Source organism: Lathamus discolor, chromosome 15 (assembly GCF_037157495.1).
Source record: "Lathamus discolor isolate bLatDis1 chromosome 15, bLatDis1.hap1, whole genome shotgun sequence".
NCBI lineage: Eukaryota > Metazoa > Chordata > Aves > Psittaciformes > Psittacidae > Lathamus > Lathamus discolor.
The window spans coordinates 9,345,292-9,359,896 of record NC_088898.1 but is presented as its reverse complement, the minus strand read 5'-3'; the positions used below and the strand labels follow the sequence as shown (position 1 = coordinate 9,359,896).

At 42.8% G+C, this 14,605-nt stretch overlaps 1 protein-coding gene across 1 annotated transcript in view; it reads left to right on the top strand.

Annotated features, from left to right (window-relative positions):
- The window catches only part of LOC136022348 (voltage-dependent N-type calcium channel subunit alpha-1B-like), a 289,675-nt gene that overhangs the window by 192,467 nt on the left and 82,603 nt on the right, over window positions 1–14,605 (top strand). The window contains exons 19-21 of the mRNA XM_065695506.1: window positions 246–313; window positions 5,675–5,781; window positions 12,852–12,914. Of these exons, the coding sequence (XP_065551578.1) occupies window positions 246–313; window positions 5,675–5,781; window positions 12,852–12,914 (238 nt within the window). The remainder of the gene's footprint in view (window positions 1–245; window positions 314–5,674; window positions 5,782–12,851; window positions 12,915–14,605) is intronic.

The window sequence follows — 14,605 nt, the reverse complement described above, 5'->3', positions numbered from 1 at the left end:
TGTGTATCCTCATCAGGGATATGTGCTGGGAAAGAGACAAACGGGTGTCCAGCACCTGCTGTCCTGCAGAGCTTTCTCCCAGGAGAAGGAGGTGGGTTAGAGATGAAGACAAAGCAGTGGTGCAAGGGGCCAATGTGTAATATACTGATGATTATAAGTGGCAAAAGAAGGGTAGTGGCAGCAGCAGGGGAACAGTTTACTGCATCTGCTGTGTGAAGGTGTTTTCCTTAGCTGCTCCCCAAAAGATACGCTCCTGAACGTCTTCTTGGCTATTGCTGTGGACAATCTGGCAAATGCCCAAGAGCTGACCAAGGTACGTATGAGATTTCTATTTCTTCAAGCTCAGACCGCAGTTGCTGATCTAAAACCCACATTGCCAACCCTTCCAGGCACCCTGAGATGTCCTCTAGAGCCTGTTCATGTGGTGTTTCTGTTAATGAGTTTGTGTTGCAGAGAAGGACCTGGAGGTTCATTCTTGTTCAGGTTTGTTCCATTTCAGGCTTGTTTCATTGAACTATTTCATGTTTTCAGCTTTGTTTTATCACAGAGTGGGCAGTGGGCATTGCTCACCTCACTGCTGCATGGAGGTGCACAGGCACTGGTAGCATTTGCTGTTTTCAAAAGCAGAGGTGAAGCAATTAAAGGGTTTTGGCTGACCTGAAGCTTAGACATGGGGAAACACAAGTGTTGTGTTGCTACTTTGATTGTCTCATGCTGATGCTTCATACCTTGCTGAGTTTTGGGATGAATCAAAGAATTAACATTCTCTAATCAACTCTGGAACACAACTTGCAGAGGCTGTTGTGAATACTCACTGAAGAGGGTATAATTTTCCTGCCTCTCACCAGGCGCAGGAGAAATCCAAGGCACCAGCAGAAAGCCAGGTACTGGCAAGAGATGGAAATGGCACCGATATAACTTTATGTGCAGGTTTATATTGGAGCATTCCCTATGGATAAAACCTTCTAGCCTCAGTATGGAGCAGGAAGGATTGCAAGTGCTGCAGTTCGAATTATTGAATGCTTTTGATTTCTCATTGTGGCATACTCAGCTGTATTTACGAGGCAGCATTAAATTTTGTGTGCACGTTTCTAGCTTGTTCTCACTGAGTGGATAAAATCTTGCACACTCCATTGCTGCGCTGCTGCCATCATAGAATCACAGACTGGTTTGGGTTGGAAGGAGTCTTAAAGGTCATCTAGTTCCGTCCCTCTGCCATAAGTCAGTGGCAAAAGTAGCACCATATCCACCTTAGCAGTTGTGTTTCACAAGATTTAGCTTATATACTCCATAAGAAGATCACTCACCATGTGCTTATGCAGCAGCAGGCAAGGATGCTTTCTCTTTTAGAGCTGTAGAAAAGTGCAGTAGTTCATGGATACTCAATGCAACTCCACATTCCAGGGATACGGAGACTTCTAGGGGTTTCCTACCCCGCTCCAGCTGTTGAGACCAAAGCAGCCAACCCCCCCTCTGTTAAAATCCATGTTTTTGCAGCTGAGAGACAAAGCAAGGCTCCAGCTCTCCCTTTGTGCTGTGGAGCTGCATGACTGGCTTCAGCTTCCAGCTTTAGCTGAGCCTTGTTTCCTGACAGCTGATACCCAGCGCAGACCATACATGAAGGCTTGTGGTTCTCAGGTGTATGGTAAATGTTCCTTTGTCTCTCAGACCACGTTTTGCATCTCTCCATAATGCATCTCAGGGCTGTGTTTAATTGCTCTCTGTTTTCTCTGGGAGGTTTTTCCACTTGCTCCTCAGCTTTTTCTGTTCTTTCTAAGGCCCCCAGAAACCTCCAGCCTGGAGGCAGCATCCTCCCAGCCTATTCTGGTGATCTCGGGGCATCCTTTACATGTGCTGAGAGAGAGAACCGGGCCCTGCAAGGGTCTTTGATAATGAAACTCATCCTACTTCTTTCTTAATCCTTTAAGTGCTTTCTTGTGAATATTTCAGGAGCTGACTGGGACAGTTAGGAACCTGCCTTTGTTGATGTTTATGAAGTATAATTAAATATTGATGGATTCCACAGCATTGCCAAATCATAAAGCTTCTTGAGCAAACTTTTGTTTTTTGTCTTTAATTTTATTTCTGATCCCCCCCAAATCACTAGGGCTTTCAAAAGAAGATGGAAAAGATAAAAGTAATTGAATGGGATGGCATACCTGGAGAATGAGGGATTTATTGCAAAGTAAATATGATCATGCAAACCCAAAAATGGCCCGGAGACATAATTAAATTACTCAGGAGTCAGTTGATGTCAGGAGACTTTCTTGACATTTATGTTGTAAAACTAGTCGCGATCAGTGCTGCCTATCATGTGGGGAAACCATAACCAGTTTGCAACTGCCTCTGTTTTGGAAAGACAGAAAGGTTTCCTGCTAAGTGGCAGGACTGAAACATTCCAACCAAAAGTTCCAGTTCTGGATGCTAATTCAGACTTCTTTTATCGTGGCATTTGAACATTTCTCAGTAGCCTTAGCTAGGGCTTGTGACCTGTAACAGAAGTTATCAGAGTTGTAACTATATTTAACTTAAGCTTGATCATCCAAAGTACTTGTGAGTTTTGGAACACACGCTGGAATGACTCACTTTAGGGGAAGAAAGAATCACCTTCTTTGCTTTCAATATCTAAATAATCTGCTCTCCAGCCTCCTCCTCTCCCTCCCCAGGTCTCTCTCTTGCTCCTTCTGCTCTGGCTCTCCCTTAGCACTGACTTAAACTCTGCCAGCTTAATTTCTAGTGATCCCTCAGAGCTGTCCTGAATCTGTCTGGGCTGCCTATATGTGGAGATATATAAATATATATGTGCCTGTATATATATGCCTATATATATAAACCTATATATATATATAGTTATTATGTTATATATATGTAGTTGTGTTTATATATATACAATTATTGTATGCATATATCGTTAAATATATATAGGCCTCTATATATAGGTATATACAGGCCTGTACATATTTCTATACATATAGGCATATATATATACATCTCCATATGTAGGCAGCCCAGATAGATTCAGGACAGTTCTGAGAGATCACTAGAAATTAAGTGATATATAGGTATTTATAGGCATATATATGTATGTCTATACATTGAAGATATATATGCCAAGGTATATATATGCCTATGTACCTTGTAGTTATTTCCATATATTGGCAGGTTTTTCTTCCTGTTCACTTACTCATAGTAGAATCAAAAATGCACCCCAGAGTTTGCTTTGAAAATCCTCTCTCTGCTGACGTTCCCCCATCATCTCCAGTGACACACAGCAGTTCTTCATCCTCCTTACACTGGCATGTAAAGTCACCATGAGTGACCTTTTATTTTCCCCAATATCCTAAAGTACTAAGTGTGTTTTCTGATGCACTGCCAGCAATCCCTGGGGAAGCAGTATAAACCCATGCAATGGTGGGTGGGAATGATGTGTGAATTTTACATAAAAATTTATCATAAAGTTGAAATATCCCCAGAAATAATGGACTGAAGTGAGCAGCAAACCCACGAGTCTTAAGGTGCGAAGAGCCCTCCTCCCCAGTGCAGAGGTGTCTTTCATTGAGTGAACTTGATAACGAGCAGTCAGTATTAACTATGCGCATCATTATGGGTAGCACTGAAGGTAGGTTTTACCATGTGATACACCGTGATTGAAATGGGGATTTAGAGCTTTAGAAAACAGTAAACACCAAAGAGGGATGTCCTTATAGGTAGGGTCTTTGTATGCACTTGCCCCTGTATGATGATGGTGACAGTTGGCCGTTGCTGGGATGGATGGATGGATGGATGGATGGATGGATGGATGGATGGATGGATGGATGGATGGATGTTGCCATCACAGCTCAGAGCTGGCTTCAGTCATACAGCATCACATCCCTATATATTCCAAGCAGAACAAGATGAGCTTGTGCCTCAGTGAGACCTGGCAGTGTAAGTACTAGGCAAGAAGTTAATTAACTTTTGTAATGATCTGCAATCTCTGGACAAAAAGAGCTACAGAAATGTTATTAAGCAGTCATCTGGTAAAGAGTGGGCTTGTTCTGAGTTAGGGATGGCTGCATTTGTAATGACAGCAGATATTTTCTGCTTTTACTTCAAGATATGGAATCTAGCAGAATTATTGATGAACCAGGATGAATAGAGTAGAAGCTACAGATTCTAAAGAGATGGATAAAACTGCACCTGGTGCTTTAGGTTCAGAGAAAGAAAAATCAAAAGCCTTTGAATGTATGTGATTTTAACACTGCTAGAGGGTCCTCGAGAGACAAAACTTGAACATACCTGTGGAATGAAAAGAAAATCAGAAAAGCCTTCTTATTGCAGGTCTTCTTCCTCAAAAGCTTGATGTTCTGCAGATATCCTTTGTGCTGGCTTTGGCTGGGGTAGAGTCAATTTTCTTTACAGAAGCTGGTGCGGGGTGTTGTTTTGGATTTGTGCTAGTGTTGATCACACAGGGATGTTTCAGTTACTGCTGAGCAGTGCTTACACAGAATCAAGACCTTTCCTGCTCCTTACATAGGGTAGAATTGTTTATGCATATGGTATTCAGGATAGATAAATCTGGATGATTTCCTGTTTCAGAGTTAGATGCCTGGCTGTCTGCTCTCATTATTTTAAGCATAACTCTTTCACAACATTACCACTGAAGAGCAGAGCTAGATCTATGGCATTTCATAAAATTTGACAGCAGAGCCTGTGACTGCTCTCATTGCGACATGTGGTTATTCCCCGAGTATGTGTGATGCTGCTATTGCCATCAGAGGGTCTGTGTTTATCCTGCCATGATTTTACTGATTGCACTGCCTTGAAAGTGTAAGGGAAGTTTAGCCTAGACCACCACTGAAGATGAACCAGGTTGTTTCTTTGCTTTTTGCCCTCATCTCATTGCTTGAGACCATGTATTTTGAATTTGAACAGTGTTTCTCTTGCCATTACAACGGGTAGGAGGAAATAAATCACAGTTACACTCTGAGGGAACTTGCAGTGCCAACAGAAGTTAAAAATCCACATGATCTGGGGTGTATGCAGAAAACATGACTATAACCATCTTAGTGCTTGAAGCTACAGACTATGCTTGAATATGGCTCCTCCTTTCTGTTGTCACTCTTTAAGTCTTCAGTAATTCAACTGAAATAAGTGCAACTAGTGGAGTAAAGCTGGTGTGAGCAGGACCAGTCAAGTCTGCTGTTTATTACACTTACCGTTGCAGAAAAGTCATGCTGGGAAGAAGTCATGAAGGATTTAGGAGTCTGTCACATGCATTGCAATAGGATTTAGGCTTAAGGGTGATGGGGACTTAGGCTTTAGAGTGATGGGGCTCACCTCACCCCAGAAATGTCACACTTGTGGTCATGTCTCTCCCTGCTCTGCCACAGTCTCCTTCCCCAGTGCTAAGAGGAGACCCAAGAGAGAGAAGCTTTGCAAGGAAGATGTAATCTTGGTAAAAAGGCACTCAGGACTTGACCAACCCTTGAATTTCTCATCTCAACCAGCTGTGGCTGGCACCAAGACCCTACCCAGGTGTCCCTACAAGTTATGGAATTATGACTTATATTAATGAGCTTCCACTGTTCTCACAGCAGAGTGGTGATGTTCACATAAGACTCGTGGCTTGGAGAGCTCTGGTCACTGTCCTTGCATGATGCACACTCTGATTTCTCTTGGTTTTCTTCACCAGGATGAGGAGGAGATGGAGGAAGCCACCAATCAAAAGCTCGCCCTGCAAAAGGCCAAGGAGGTGGCAGAAGTCAGCCCCATGTCTGCAGCCAACATCTCCATAGCTGCGTAAGCATGACTTTGATACTTGGGAACTTTATTGCTTGGTTTCTGTATTTCAATGTCAGTATGTGTCTGTTCAACATGAGCATCCCATAGTCTTCCGTGAGCCCTTTTATATCTGTTACTGACAGGGCTTTATGTGGACTGAATGCTTCAGAACTGATCATTTAACTGTGTATTTAATTCAGTATTGAAGTTTGGTTTTCTTTGTAAATGCCTCATCTTTTGCCCTTCTATAAATAACTTGGTTTTTAGATGATTTTTTTAAGCTGTCCTAGGATAGATTTCACCAGGTGAAGTGTTAACAAATCCATTCACTTTGGATTAGCAATTACAAGAGGTATGTTGCACATAATAACTATTTTTCAATGATTTCTGCTTTGAAAATTTAAGTGTTAAGGCATCCTCCAAAATATCAGACTGAAAAATACACTTGAATGCTCTTTTTGCTCTTTGAAAGAGAGCTGGGGTGCATAAAATCACTTATGTGAACAGTCAGTAGTTTGTAGCGAGAAACATCAATTTGCATTTTCAAATTCAGGCTTTTCTGCATGGATGTGGACATGAGCATGGACTCTGTGACACCAGAATCCTTAAAAAAATATGGACTTGGGGACCACTTTTTTCATATATATGGATCTAAACTGATGTGAAAAAAATTCTGTGTTGGGGGAAATAGTTGTCCCAGATATTGCTGAGGTCAGTGCAGAGTTCTGCCTGCGTGGGATTATGGGCTGGAGTTTGATACCTGCCTACCTTGCATGGATTTACCAAGAGCTATGTTCTTCTTAAGGGTTCATTTAATTCTTCTGGAATTTTAGCATCAGGACAACCAGCATCAAAAAAAAACAGGTTGTGCTTCAGATTTTACTGAAAGCTTCTGAAGTTTCCCAGATCCCTTTTGCAGGGGAGACCTCCAAAGGCTGGGGAAGCTCAAGCGTAGAAAAAGAAATTTCCTGTTCAATTCTATTGCAAAGCATCTGAAATGCAGCAAGATCCCTGTTTGTTCCATCAGGGTAAATCTCTTGAGACCCTTGTTACTGGGGGTTTAATTCGCTTTGTCAAATACAATAGGCCAAATGAAGCCAGTTCATTGTATCTGAAGGAAAAGGATATTATTCATTTGGCTATTTTATTCCTCTTACCATTTTATTTTGCCATTACTGCTTTAATCAGCTTCTATTTATGCTGTGTCTCTTTGTTGGGTTTAAATATGATCTTTTTCTTACAATGATTTCCTGTCTAGTCTTGAAAAGAAGTCAAATGAGGATATTTGCTCTTGTTCTTTGATGAATTTCCTGGTAGTGTTATTTTAAAATGCAAGATGATGATGCTTATTTTCTTCCTGTATTAATCAAAAGCATGTGAAGATTTCTTATAAAGCAGAAAACGGAGCTAAGATTTTGCACCACATTGTTGGCTTTAGAATAACCTTATTCCATGATTTTTCAGCAGACTTTCACCTGGCTTTCAATACCACAGGGCCAGGTTTGTGACCACAATCAAAAGTGAGTACAAAATTGTGGATTTCTACTTATTTTCCTCACACTGTATTTGTCCAGACCCCCACCTGCCACATCTGTACAGGCAGGTAATTAGGCTTTACAAGTGAGCACATCTGAATGTGCGGTTGGTCACTTTCACATCTACTAACCATGGCAGCATCGTGCATGCTCTATGGGAAACATCATCTAACAGCCACTGTGTGACTTCTCCTTTGCTCTGCCTCAGTGCCAATGAGGTGCTTCCAAGTCCACCCCCAAAGCTTGCAGGGCTCTGTTCTGAAAAACAAACGTGTTAAGGTCAATCTGTTGATGGCCAAACGAATGATGACATAGAGGAGAGGGCAAGAGAGAAGTCACGTGTTTTGTGAGGCAGGAGTAGGTGTGGATGGATTGCTGGCTTATGATCCAAAAGATATTTAACAGATGCATGCCAAAACAATTTGCTTAATACATTAATGCATCCATAGCGAACTCCAAAGGGTCTTAGCAGCTACACCCTTCAGGTTTGCAGGACCTATCCCTTAGATCCAGAATAGTAAGGCTGATGATGAGACTCGTGGGTGACAGACCTGTTGTACCCTGTTACTTCATTTCTTATGCTCTTCAGCTGCACAGAGGTCCTGAAGATGAAGTAAGTGCCATGTTGATGGCAAGACTTCTTAGGTCAAATCTCTGATGCAGTTCAGAGCTGGACATGCCAAGAATGAATCCAAGTGCTGGGAACACTTGGGAATAGGATTTTTGGTGTACGGAAATGCCATCACAAAAAGCAAACCTATGTAGAAGTTGGGCACCCCACAGTGAGTGGTGGGCAGGGGCTGGGAAATCTGGGACTGAGCTACCAAAGACCTGCTGCAAAGATGGGTCTACTCTTCCAGTTTATATTTTTATTTTCTCCTAAGGAATCATTTTTTTAGTTTTATAACTTGATTTTATTTTCATAACATATGAAAATGAATTTCTGTAGCAACAGGCATCAACAGCATGGATCGATGTTCTGAAAACATCAGTATTTTCTTTACCTGCATCAATCAAAACAGGTCTCTCGGGTGTTAGGAGAGGGCACCATGACTTGCATTTCCTTAGTCATGATGTTCATGTTCCTGGTGTGCTTGTCCTCCCCCCATAGAGGTGATAAAGCCGTCCTGAGGCTGAGTCTGGTGGAAAGTCGTATCGGTCATTCTGCCTTCTCACCAATGAGGTGCTGTGCTTGCTGTTTTGCTTCTTTCCCTTGTCAGTCTTACATCAAGGACTGAGAGTCTGTATCTTCCCTTAAGCCTCCTTCCAGGCCATTCTATACTCTGTAGTGTTGTACCCGCTCCTCTACCTCTGGTGTTTTTCCTGTGCACCTGCATTTTGCACCCATGGTTTTTATGCTCTTGTACCTGCAGTTTATCTCCACCAGTTCTTCTGCTCTTCTTTGCCGTGCAAGCCTCTCTTCATAACTGACCTCCAGGAAATGTTTGAGTTATTGCATTAGTTGCAAAATGTCATTTCCTAAGCATAAGAAACTGGTTGCTTATTTAGCATGTCAGCCTGCTTGGAGGGTCTGAAGAGGAATCTTCACCTGCAATAGGCTGCTGTGTGAGCCACAAATTGTCTTGTGGTTGATAGATGGTGAAGCTCTATGGTGTCTTGGGGATCTGTTTTAATAATATACTCATTATTACAGTGGCATTGAGATATCATCTATCTTGCAACTGAGTCCAAGTGCTTTATTACAATGTTCTACCTGCACTTGGTTTGTAGCTCTCACTTCATCAATCTCCCAGGTTTTCTCTGGTTTGTCTTCTGCTCCACCAAAGGGACTCAATATGAACACATTTGTCTGAGTGGAGTTTGTTTTTTGCCTGGTGAACTCTACCCTTGGGCCTTTTTCTTTTGTGTTTTTTTCAGGATTAAAGCCTAGGCTGGGATGTTGTTTCTGTCCTTGTGATGTTTGGTTTAAACCAGAGTACCTGTTTAACATGTGTTCTTGCATTTTAATTTGAACCCATTGTTTCATTCTTACTTTTGTGATTTGTTTGTTTTCTGTTTAGCATTTTCCTTGCTTTGTTGTTTCTGGAGGTGAGTTTCTGGGTTGTTCAGTTTGCCCAGCATTGTCTTTGAGACCCTCTGTTCTGTACAGCACTTAAACCTCTTCAGCCTCCTGAACTCGACAACTGCAGATGGACGGGTCCTTAGAGCAAGCCATTGGTGCAGCTTCCTTGGTGGCCAGAATGGAGGAGGGGGGAAAAGGGGGCCAGTTACACAGGCAGTGGATGTGCAAACCACTTTGCAAAGCCAATGAAAAGGTGCTGGTGGAAGGGAGCCATTGGGCTCGTTTTCATTGGGCTCATTTTCATGGTCACACAAAGGCCCCAGTATAAGCACGGTCATTCTGTATTTGCCTAACCCAAAGCCTGAACTCCCCATGTCGGCGTTCCCTATCCACCTTTTCTATTCCAGCCAGAGATGCACCAATGGCACGTACAAAAGGGGCTGCAATAAACACACCCAGCCCAGCATGGGCCAGCAGGCCAGCTGGAGAGGACCCTGGCTGCAGCTCATGTGGCACCCAAAGCCCATGTATTTTCCAGTGGTCTCTTCAGATTTTCTTGGGAAAAGCCTTAAAACAATAATCACAACAGCTAGCAACTGCTAAACTTGTAGGAACCATTTGAAGGTCATTTTCCTGAAGTCATGCTGAGTGAAACTGGTTTCTTATGGGTTTCATTTTAATTCCATGTGGTAATGGGTTACAGTCATAGCCAGACCTAAGGGAAATATTTAAGTATGGGTGGCAGATGTGAGTTCTGGTTGGGAGGACAACTTCCCAGATGTAGTGGAAGAAGCTTTGTTGATAGTGGCAGAGACTGTTTGTGCACTGTGGGCACTACATTTAAATGCATTCTATAGGGTTGCCCACTACTGTTTTCCAAAATTACCCATGCTTCCCAGGAAAACCTTCCAGCCTCTGAAGACCTTTTCCTCTCTCTAGGCTCTGACTGGTTTCTGCTGGACCCTCCCGTGGTTATTCAAAGCAGTTTGTGTTTTATTTGTATACCCACAGGTAGATACTGCCTGTTAATGTGAGCAAGTTGACTACTCACCAGCAAAGTGCCAAGAGCAACTAAGGTGGCACGTCATTTCACAGTGACTTCTCAGAGTTGCCTGTCCCTTTTGTACAGGTCTGGGGGTAAAGTGGTGGGGGGAAGTTGCTCTGTTTTTCCAAGACGTTTTCCATCTCAGAGGTTCCATATTTTCCTTCTGTCTTGGGAACACTGCTGCCTGTTTCCAAATCCCTGTTGGGTTGTCGGTAGCCAACAGGACCCAGCAAGAAGTGTGCCTGAACACCCAACCCATAAAACATCATGTGCTGAGTGATGTGTAGACTAGGAGAGGTGTTCTTTTTCTCTTGCTGGCTTGTGATTTCTTCCCTTCCTTTCCGCCCCCGACGTGTGTTGATGTCTGAGGTACTGTGATTCCTCCTGTTAGTTTACCTTTTCGTCCTTGCTGTCAGTGTAACGGTGACTCAGCTATGCCTAAAGACACTCTTGTACTCTGTCCCTCATGAATGGTAAGTAGCACTGAGCAAAGCTCAAGTACTTGTGTCATTTTGATTGGAAAAGGAGGCTGTCTGTGCTTCATGGCTTTACACCCTGCAGTTCCAGCAGAAATCCAGTCAAATTTATGGTTTCAAAAGAGCAGACTCCAGCAGTGGGAGCAGAGGAGCAAACCTGGAGTGCTGCAGGACTTGCATAATGTAGGCTGGCCAGGTTACAAAGATAGTTGGCAAGATCCAAGCATGGTCTTCATCCTGCACTGCACCAAATGAAGCAGGGATGGATGCAAAGGTTCATTCAAGCCTCCTGCCAAGGGATGCTGAGATCCTGCTTTCAGCAATTCTAAGCCAAATTTCCACAGGTATTGCACAGTGTTGGTGCTGACTTGCAGGTAAATTAGGGAATTTGAGTACATTCTCCTCCATCATGAGTTTTACACCTGTTTTGCCCAAGTAATTTCTTACTTACTCCTGACACATGCATGCAGTCAAGGGTTTGTTCTCTGCAGGGTTTAGCTGATAACCTGGGGGTTCAGCATCCAGACAGAGAGTAAAGGGGTCCCCAGCTGGAGCAACCTGGAGACAATAATTTTCTTGTCAAACAAGCAGGACATGCCAACTCCACTTTGAGTCCTTCTCCCATTTCATTTGGCACCATACAAATGTAGAAATAGTAAAGTTTAGACAAAATACTTTACCTGACTGTTCAGCAGATTATTTGCTCCAAGCAAAACTTTTATGATGCCTTTCATAATTTCTCTTATATTCATTCCAGGTTTCTTGACTTTTGGATTGTTGTATTATAGCCTTTACCTGGGCCAACATTTTTGTTCAGAATAATTCATGGATTTGAAGTAAATGCATATTTAAACCTACTTATATCCAAAAAATGTTGGATTTTAGATGAACCTTCTGGTTTGCTAGTATTGGTCGTGAACAGATTAAAACCCTCATGGAAGCAGGAAAAAAATGCTGCATGGGCAAAGGCATATTCAGGAGGTGAAGGGATTCTATTTCCAGCCGTGGGGAGGGTTCTCTGGATGATGTAGATTTATAAAGAATATTTCTTATAACAATGCAAAAATTAGCACCTCAAGCCAAGATCTATCAAGATATTTCAAATCCTGTTTTTCGGTAGATTCCCTGCCAAAGGAAGAATAAACTCTTTCAGTGCAATCCAGTGATTTCCATATTTAGAACCCCCCCCTCCCACATACAAGGGTTTTTATACAAACACTGGATGGAGGAGAATCTACAGAATTTCTTGTAAACTGAAACAGGCTCCTTTCAACCATTCGATGCTTCTATGTGGCAGGCCCAGCAGACCTATGGGGTTTAGGCACAGTGAGCTGTATTTGGACAGTCTGAGCTCAGGCACGATCCCATGCCTGTTAGAGGAGAGAGGTAGGTGCCTCTGGAAAGCAAATCCAAGGCAGAGACAGAGAAGCAGCTGCTGGGGCTCAGGAGGATTTGGGCTCTCTGGACGTGCCCCAGGTTCCTCCCTCCAGCCCATGCTTTTCTCTGTGCTAAGGCTTCTTCCTCATGTCACAGAGCCAGAGTGGGAATTAGAATCCTGCTCCCACTTGGAAATAATGATTTGCAGCACAGCTGTAATAGCAACCACCACCTGTTTCTACAAGGACCTCTACCCTGAGGTCCTAAAGATGGCTTCTACAGAGGACTTGGATTGTGTGAGTATAGCACATGGAGGCATAAAGTCCTAATATCATTGTGTGGCTTTTGGTTCACCTTTTAATTTGTTTCCACCTTTTGGTTCTGCTTTTGATTCTTTGGTTGTTTCCTTGTTAACTAGAAGGCGGTCTGTCTGTGGCTTCCACACTTTCTGAAGCTTGCCTGGTTTCCTACCAAGATGCACGCTGCAGTCTGCATTCGATAGGACACAGCCTGTATGAGTCTCCTCCCGATGTCTTTTATGGTTCCTCTGCTCTTCTTTATTTTTATTTCTTTTTTTCTTTTTGTTTTCTCACTTTTTGTTTTCTTTGTTTGTTTTGTTTTTGCATGTGCAGTTTTGTAAAGCAAACTCGAGGTACTGTATCTCGCAGCTCGTCAGTCTCCAGCGTAAATTCACCGTGAGTTGCTCTCTGTTACAATATTCAGTACATGGATTTCTATCTCTGTATTTATAAACCTCCCTCTTTCCCCTTCTCCTGATGCCTTCACTTCCCTCCCTTGTTTTTCCCCCAAATCATTCCCATCATTGTGGAAAGCCTCCAGACCAACATACAGTGGAAGGACTGGAAGGTGTACGACATTGCCATGTAATGCTTGTGATTTGATCGTGAGCAACTCCGTAGTGTTTTGAACATTGACTGTGATTTTTTCCTCCCTTCCTTCATTTTTCTCCCATCCCCTTAACTGTTTTCCTTTGTTTATTCCTTAACTTTTTTCCCTCTTCTCCTGTCTGCCCTTATTTGGTGGTTCATCTTGTTCTCACTTGTATTTTTGTCCTCTGTGTTTATTATGTACTGGGCTGATGGCTTTGACGTTCCACCAGTGTTTGCACTTATGGTTCAATAGGAGCATGTGGGCCAACTGTGAGTGTGCTCTTCAAATGAAAGCTTGAGAAGGATTATATAAAAAACTTCTGGAAATGGGGCCCAAGTGAGACCAAATTGGAAAACTCTCCATAAGCATCTTTGGGAAACTTATGAGAGCACTGGGTATGCCTGTGCTCTCTGACCTTGAGCTGGAGCTTAAAGCTATAGATACGGTAAAAATGAGGCACTCAGTAAACTCCTATGTACCTGCGGCTGAGCGAACACGGTGATAGACCTTCCATTCACTCTATCCCCTTCCTAACAAACAAATCTTGCTGGCTTTGCTGTGAATCGTGGGTGTGCTTTGACACCAATGCAGGTTTGTAGAAAATATCATTGCTCCTGCTGACTAATACAACAGAAATCATCATCAGCTTCTCATCAACCCATCTCAGTGTCTTGGCTTTGGGTTATACCTTTACCGTTTGATGTTATCTTTCTTCTTTAATGTTTTTGAAGAGACAAGTAAGTGCAATTCAAACATGTGTGGGTTTGTCTTATGTGCACCATAGCAGCTACCAAAGGCACAGTGAAACGAAAGATGTTTTCCACCAGCTTCCTGACATCTTCCTTTTTTCCCAGGGTGTTTTGAGGGTTCTTATCTACTGGTGGATCTTAGACATATTTGTATTTAAAATATGTTGATACGATGTGTGAGCTTTGCTTCTTGTGACCAAGACTGAACCTTTTCAACTAACAAAAGTAGGTGTGACTTGTCTGTGCTAAGGTCTGAGATGTCACAGGGTTGGGACAGTGAAAAATTAGGGGAATAAACTACACCAAGGCAGCTTTTGGCTCATTTCTTGCAGTGCATTTATTGGCTGCAATGGTGTCTCGACAGGCAGAAAGATGCAGAGAGAGGTCTATTGCCCTTTGGTTCCCTCTGACCCTGCTTTACCCCTGGCAGGAGGAAGGTGATGGCTAAAGGTGGTGATGGGAGAGAGGTGCTGAGCTGCATCCTCCACAACACTCCAGTAGAAGTTCCACTAAACTGGTAGGAGGCAATGTTTGCGCAATAAGAAATGAAGCCTTGTAAGAATGAAGAATCTGGCTCCTTTTCAAAACTTCTATAGACAGAGCTGCCTTTTAAGAAGGTGAAATCAAACCACAGCTACTAAAAGCCCCTTCGAAGGAGGATTTGCCTACATTCGAAGGCATTTGCATTGAGGTCTGTTGCTAACTCCCCACCAGCAATAGAGACAGTATAATAGAGGCTTTTTTTG